The sequence below is a fragment of the Charadrius vociferus genome, unplaced genomic scaffold (genome assembly GCF_000708025.1).
Source record: "Charadrius vociferus isolate BGI_N301 unplaced genomic scaffold, ASM70802v2 scaffold103, whole genome shotgun sequence".
In the NCBI taxonomy this organism is placed as follows: domain Eukaryota; kingdom Metazoa; phylum Chordata; class Aves; order Charadriiformes; family Charadriidae; genus Charadrius; species Charadrius vociferus.
This window is the reverse complement of record NW_009648061.1, coordinates 1,727,819-1,734,867: the sequence shown is the minus strand read 5'-3', so window position 1 is coordinate 1,734,867 and position 7,049 is coordinate 1,727,819. Positions and strand designations below refer to the sequence as shown.

Below are 7,049 nucleotides of genomic sequence, written 5' to 3'. Positions count from 1 at the left end.
AAGGTCATGTTCAAGTACAAGACAGCAATCTGCAGTCCTTGTTAAAGCATGAATAACTTTCAGCTGATTTATTCTCTACCTATATTTCTGGTTGGTCCAGGTCTTCGTTGTGTTTTGGTTTGGGGTTGTTTGTTGTTGTTTTGTTTTGTTTTCTTGCCTTTTTTTTTTTTTCCTTAATAGGACCCTAGGCACAATCAGGGTGTTTCAGTCAGCTCTAGTCAGAAGTTGAGAGGAAGCAGTGTCAAGTGACCTGTCAATGGCATGGCAATGTTTTATCAAATGCAGGGAGCCAACAGTAATGTTGAAATGTTCCTGATCAAAGGCTAACTCCTTTTTTTGAGGGAAGCAAAAACTATTATTTCTTTTTTCTTCCTTTCTGCTTCCTCCCTCATTCTTCTTTAATGTGAATGAGGTGCCAGTTCCTCAGCAGCAAAGATGTTAAAATAAGCTGTGTGTTGAATAGAAAAGGTGTTCCAGAGTCAATGGTCTGTGGGCTTACAAATTATTTTGTGTGAAATGAACACTTGTTTCTCTTTATATGGCACTTTTTGTTGCCACTACAGAAACACTAGATAGTCAAAACTCGGCTGACTAGTAATCTCCCTAAATTCTGATCTATTGACATTCGTGCTACACATACAGACTTTGACTTCCACCCACTATTGTAAAATTGTGTTGCTCTTTTTATTTGAAGCCTGTCCAGTTCACTTTCCACTTACCTTTTTTTCTTTTTCTCTCCCCTCTCTCCATGATCATCTCTGTATCCATGACACCATTTAGTCAAAGTGTCAAGCCTCCAAATTTTGACACAACTGATTCATTCATGGGGATGTATTTTAAGCTTAGAAGCACTAGATGCAGTTCAATAGTGTGGTTGTACTTCCCCGTGCATTTTTGTAAAAAAATTCTAAGTCAGCTTCTGCTGTTTCAACTGTGATCGATGTCTGCTTTTTGACAGTAGTCTATGCTCAAACAACATGAAAGGTCTATGGCTGGAAAAAATTAGTGGGACCTTCTTCCATAGGTAAGGTCTTCTCTGCATGTGCAGACTATCTGAATAAAGGACTCAAGTCTTGTTGGTGCAAGACATGCACAAGAAAGATACTTCCAAACCTCGTTTGAATACGCCTATCATTTCCCTACCATCACCAGTTCCCACCTCCTTTAAGGTTATAAAAAAAGGTTACGTATTTGAACTGGTTCTTAACTTTACTCTACCTGTGAATGGCTGTAATACATCAAACTAAAGGTCCACATCTTACAGTATCTTCTGGCCATCGCCAGATGCATAAAGAAAAGAGCTTAAAAAGTTACCTTTACCCTCCCAGTTGTCTGGGTCTATTTGGTGTCTGGAACTGAAGGATGCATCAGAACCAGTGTTTAATAGTCACTGATGGACTTTTCTTCCCTTAATTAGGCTAGCTACTTTTCGAACCCATTTATGCTCTTGGAATGTATGCCAGGTCCTGTGGCAATGAGTTATGCAATTTAATTGCTCCTTAGATGAAAAGTACTTTTGCTTTTTCTTTTTAAGTGTGTTGTCTGATACTTAAACCTGATAGCATCCCCTGTATTTAATGAGTAATCTATCTTAATTTTCTCTGCCTTTAATGATTTGTATACCTCTGTTAATCTTCCTCCATCCATGTGTGTCTGTCCTTCTCCGTAGTGCAATAAACTCCAGTTTGTATGACTCTAGTCCATACCTCCGCTTACTTTTGTTGCTGTGTATTTATGGTCAGTAGTACTCATTTCTGCACTAGTCTCTTAAATTTAACCTTTGACTTTTCTATGATGTGTCACTTTATACACTTTCTGAAAATACGGGGTTTGTTTTTTCTGAAGAGTATGTAGAGAAGGTTTCTCAACAGGAAGACTAGGAAAGCAATGGGGTATGTTGTTGGGGAAGGTGGTGAACTCTCCATTAGGGAAAGTCTTTCAGCGTTTTGGAGAAGAATGCCTATGAAAGACTCGAGTATAGTTGATCACACCTTGCGGCACAGAGGGATGGACTAGAGTACTTCTTAAAGCTCTTCCCAGGCTGATACTTTTCCCTTGGGATTTGGGGAAGGTGTGCTAGTGGAGATGTTTTGAGGAAGTGTTAATCTGTTTCAAAACTCTTTCGTTGAATTTGTTTACCATGAAGGCTCCTTTGTCAATTTAGGAAACTGGCATAAGCCTGCTCTTTCTGCCTAACCTTCTGTTTTCTAACTGGTGTCTTCCCTGTGGGACCAACATTTTGAAAATCTTCATGTTACTACTTTTTTTTCCTCCAAGCATTGTTTAGAAGTAAGCAGAGAGTTGGAAAGGCAGTAGTTAGTACAGCACGCCCATTTGCTGTGATTTCTATTCCAAAGGACAGTTGTTGTCTACCAAGATAAATATTTATATTATATTTCGGCTCTACTTGGAAGAGAAATTTTAGTGATAAGGCGTATGTCTGCTGTTAAGGTTGAGAATGGCAATCCCTTTTGAAGCAGCATCTAGGTTGTGATCATTTCTAAGTACAGGCAGTTCACCATGGAGTTTACAGAAAGAGAAGTCTGATGTGCCTGGGCCTGTGTTACACAGAAGGTACTCCTGGAATTCATAAACAATGCTTCACATGTGAGATAAAGTTTTCATTATGAAGGGAAACTTCTGTTTCAGCCATCTGCAGCTGGGTGTGGCTCTCTGGGTTGATGAAGTAGTTGTTGTTCGAGGAGTGCCTTAAGGCTCTTCAGCCTTGCCCCTTGAACTTGTGTGAGCTGTGACTGTGGAAGTCAAAACACCAGAGCACAGATGAGAGTGTGTCTTGGGCCAGTGTGGCCTGAGCCAGTGATCTGCAACATTGAGTAGTGCACTCCCCACTGAAAAGGGGAGACTTGCATTAGTCTCTTGAGGCTTTCCCAGGGAAACTGGGGAGGAGTTCTCTACCTCTCCATGCAATTACAAAGCTGAAGGTTAAGGAAGGGCTAAGATGCACATAGTCAAAATCAAGGAGCAGTATGAATTGAATTTCTTACGTAAATAGATCATAATAAATGAAGGGGGAACTGCCTCCAAATATATGAAGCTGCCCTGAGTCATATAATCTGTCCTGGGCTTGCCGGGTAATTTGCTTGAGACCCTGGGGGAGAGCTCTTATTTCCTGCCCCTTAGTTGAGTTTTAGGGCTGGGCTTGGATATAGCTTTTGTGGATATTATAATGTTAATTAGAGGTGTGATACTACACTTACGGCAAAGAAAAGCACACTTGCATAGGCCTAATTCATCTTGGCAAGCAGTGTTTTTACTCGATATAATCGAGGCGGGGAGAGGATGGAAGGGCAGAAGGGAAATGAGAAAGGTGTAGTTTATACTGTCAAGGATTTTGTTTTTATAGTCTGTGGTGCAAACTTGTAAGGGGACCCAATGTGGTGACATAAGCAAAGCTTCTTTATAGTAGACTTGGCTTCAGTCTATTTGCTCCAGAGGTTAAAGTTAACATCCTTTTATGCTTTCTTGATTAGTCCATTTTGAGAACCATTATAAGGCTTAAAAACCCAAGGTTAGGCTCAAAGAGTGCCCAAATTATATAGCAAATGTTTGGAATCAGTCCTGTTTTGAATTAATGAGAAAGATACAGATGCAGGCTTCAAGTTCTAAGCTTTAAGACTTTTTTTTTTAAACATCTCTTCTCTTCTCTGGACCATAGCACTCTGAACACATCAGGTGCCAGACTTGTCCTGTTCTGTTTCTGCTTTGACCCAAGTCTTTTATAGGACTGCTGCTCTGCATTTGTTAATCCTGTGATGAATTGGGACAATATTCCACTCTGACACTCAGCCATAGGTAACTTCTAAATCTTCCTCTGTTGCTGCTGTTGCACAAATGGTTATCCACTTGACACGACAATTTTGGATACCTCACTTCTGTAAGGATGGAGGAAAATTTTTCTCCTTCTGTGCCTGGTCACTTTGCACCTTCCTGCTGGATGTGTGGATTTGATATTAAGCATCTCTACCAGCAGCTAGGACTTTCTCACCTCTAATAATACATATTTGAAAAGTCTTCTGGCCATGACTGTAGTGTTTTGTCCAGTATTGAAACAGGCCAGTTTGCAAGTAATTAGACATTTAGGCTGATCTTTATTCTAGTTGTGAATATAAAATACTAATTCCAAGGAAGAATAAATAGGCGCCCACATTCTAGATTGAGGAGACATTTGAATAGACATAAATAAGGAGCTAAGGAATTAATTTATTCACAGTGAAATGAAAAAGTATCTAGAAATACAACAAAATCTTTAGTAAGATTATATTCTACTACCTTTAAAGAGAGATGAAAGAAAAGTATATTCCAAGGGCCTTTTGGTCCTTTCATTTTCATTAGTGGAGTGGCCTTAAAATATACAGACTGAATTTTCTTTCATTTAATCCTGTGAAACTTATTTCTCTACAGAACACATACACCAACGCAGATAAGCTCCTAGAAGCAGCTGAACAGCTCGCTCAGACTGGGGAGTGTGACCCGGAGGAAATTTATCAAGCTGCCCATCAGCTCGAAGACCGGATACAGGATTTTGTTAGGCGTGTGGAGCAACGCAAGATTCTCCTGGACATGTCTGTGTCCTTTCACACTCACGTTAAAGAGGTAAAACTGCTGCTAAGTCATGGTCATAACTTTTAGCCTCAAAACCGATATTGTCCAATGTTACTTTCGTTGTAGAACGTTACCATAGGAAGTCATGAAACCTCTATTGTATGATGAGTTTTGGTTTGTAATTCACTGTGGATTGGAGGCTGGTGTAGGGTGATTGGGTTTTTATGGATTTTTTTAATTTTTTTTATTTTTTTATTTTCTTACCTTCACAAGCAGCTTCTGCCTCCTTTGTTGTGCAAGTACACATGCAAGTTCAGTCACAGGGAAGGGGGGAGGGTCAGATCAGGGAACTGATAGAGCTAAAAGGCAGCATTGCACATTGAGGGGGTGGGGGGAGATACTGTGCACTTTTGGTGGTTTGTATTTTTTATTTTTAATCCAGCTAGCTCTCTAGCGCAATTAACTGAGTTGCCAGACACATGGTTAGACTGACACGGTTCAGGAGACTGAAATGCGTGGCAGAAGCACAAGGCAACCCTGCTGCCCAGAGAGACTGTGTTTTCTTTCTGTTTTACACATTGCATTTTTTGATCTTGTACATTGATGGTTCTTCACAACCTAAAGAGCTTGTCTGCTAATGACGACAATGGTTTGCTTCATGTTTGCAATTTTTAGCCTTCTTCAAAGGTTGAACTGATACACCAGGAAAAAGAAAATTCAGCCAAACACACTTCATTTTCAGACAGATCAATTTTCTGCTCTGATTCAGAACACAGATCATATGAATTTATGAGCTGAATTTATAAGTGGAATAGGCTAGAGCAAGAAAAAAGGACTTGAGTAAGAGATTTTTGGTTACAGGTAGTGGCAAATTTTGACAACTGTAGATTACTTGTTTTCTGTTTAGAGCCCATGTTAAATCTACTCACTGCTCAAAGTAGGTGAAAATATGTATGAAAGGCTTGTGGATCACAGCATGTCAGAGTGTGTCTTTTTTCCTTTCACCCTTAAATCGATACATGATCCGTTCAGCGGGCAAGTATAGTATTCAAAGTAGCTTCTTCAGCAAAACCTTGTAGAGGATAAGGGTGGGAGTTTTTTTGTATGTGAAACATCTGCTTTGCACTTGAAACAAACACACAAGGCAGTTGGTCTTTGAAGGAGGTCAGGATTGAATTATGTTTTAGCTCTAGACATGAGTACATAGCTCCCCCATCAGTTTTCTGTTAGATACTTCCTTGCTGATATTCTCCCAGGACTCTGTTTAAACAAAACATAAATGCTGTATCATAAGCTATTCTTAGGGGGCAATTTTTTTTCACTTTTCTCAAGCACATAGTGCTGTACCATTACCTGTTGTGAAGCACAGGAGCAGTCAGCTGCTGAAACATGTTCATTGTTTCTATAGATTTCTTCATTACCTGTTTTTCTTAGCATTAAGAAAAGCATCTGGAATGGTATTTAAATTGATACAATTGGTTGCAGTGATGAAAGGCTGAGACTACACAAGGATTTGCAAGGAAAGGGCTTTAAGAAAATCCAAAAAACCGAAAAGCAGACTGATCTGTGAGTCAGTGTTGAGTAATTCTGGGAGGCTGATCCAGATGTGCTGGAATGTTGCCACTGCTCCCCTAGATAATAATGTTTTATTGGAAAAAAATATATATTTTGTGTCTTGATTTATTTCTTTGGGAAAATGGATATTATTGTGACCCTGTAAATGCACAGTTACTATAGCAGCCTCTTTGCAGCCTGGACTTCGGGGGAAAGGTACTGTGGCTGATGTGCGCATGTGCATTTTTTTGGTTTTGTCATGTGGCTGACCTTTATACCTAATAAAGCAAGGAAAATTAAAAAGAATACTTATTTATGTAAGCAAGACTATCTTTTTATTTATTTGCATTCCACTTAAAAATACAGATGAGAGAGTGAGGCAGGTGGTTCATATTTAGTAGACTTGTCCTTTGGTTAAAGTGCAAAGAAATCGCAAGCTCAAAGCTGTCTTGTGCTTTCTGTATTCTGATCTGTTTTCAACAGCATGTTGTTTGTTATCAAACATGCATGTGGAGTGTTGAGAAGGCATCACAAAGCAGATGGAAGATAAAAATGCCCTAAACCTGAAAGTCATCCATGCTTTGTTGGCAGGAGAATTGCATTTCTCCTGCAGGATGTGGGAAGTCGCTGAATAAATTAGTGCATACCTGTGAGCACGTAACCTTTCTGCTGTATGGTGGAGGGAAGAAATTAATGTGCACGCTTAGCTAGTGAAGGGAAGAGTTCACATACCAGGATAATATGCTAGTTGTTGAACGGGAAAGAGATGCTTCATTTGTTTAAAAAAAACCACCAAACCAAACAAAAAAGACACCCCCCAAAAAAACCAACAAACAAATCAAAACAAAACACCAACAACGCATTTTGCCCTTCAAGTATTCAGGGTGAATTTTGTTTCTTGTATCTTTTCTGTGTTTTCCTGGCCTAAAAAA

At 39.5% G+C, this 7,049-nt stretch overlaps 1 protein-coding gene across 1 annotated transcript in view; it reads left to right on the top strand.

The window, feature by feature from the left end:
- TRIO (trio Rho guanine nucleotide exchange factor) overlaps nucleotides 1-7,049 on the top strand; it is a 182,907-nt gene that overhangs the window by 43,456 nt on the left and 132,402 nt on the right. The window contains exon 10 of the mRNA XM_009883743.1: nucleotides 4,423-4,614. Coding sequence (XP_009882045.1) covers nucleotides 4,423-4,614 — 192 coding nt within the window. The remainder of the gene's footprint in view (nucleotides 1-4,422; nucleotides 4,615-7,049) is intronic.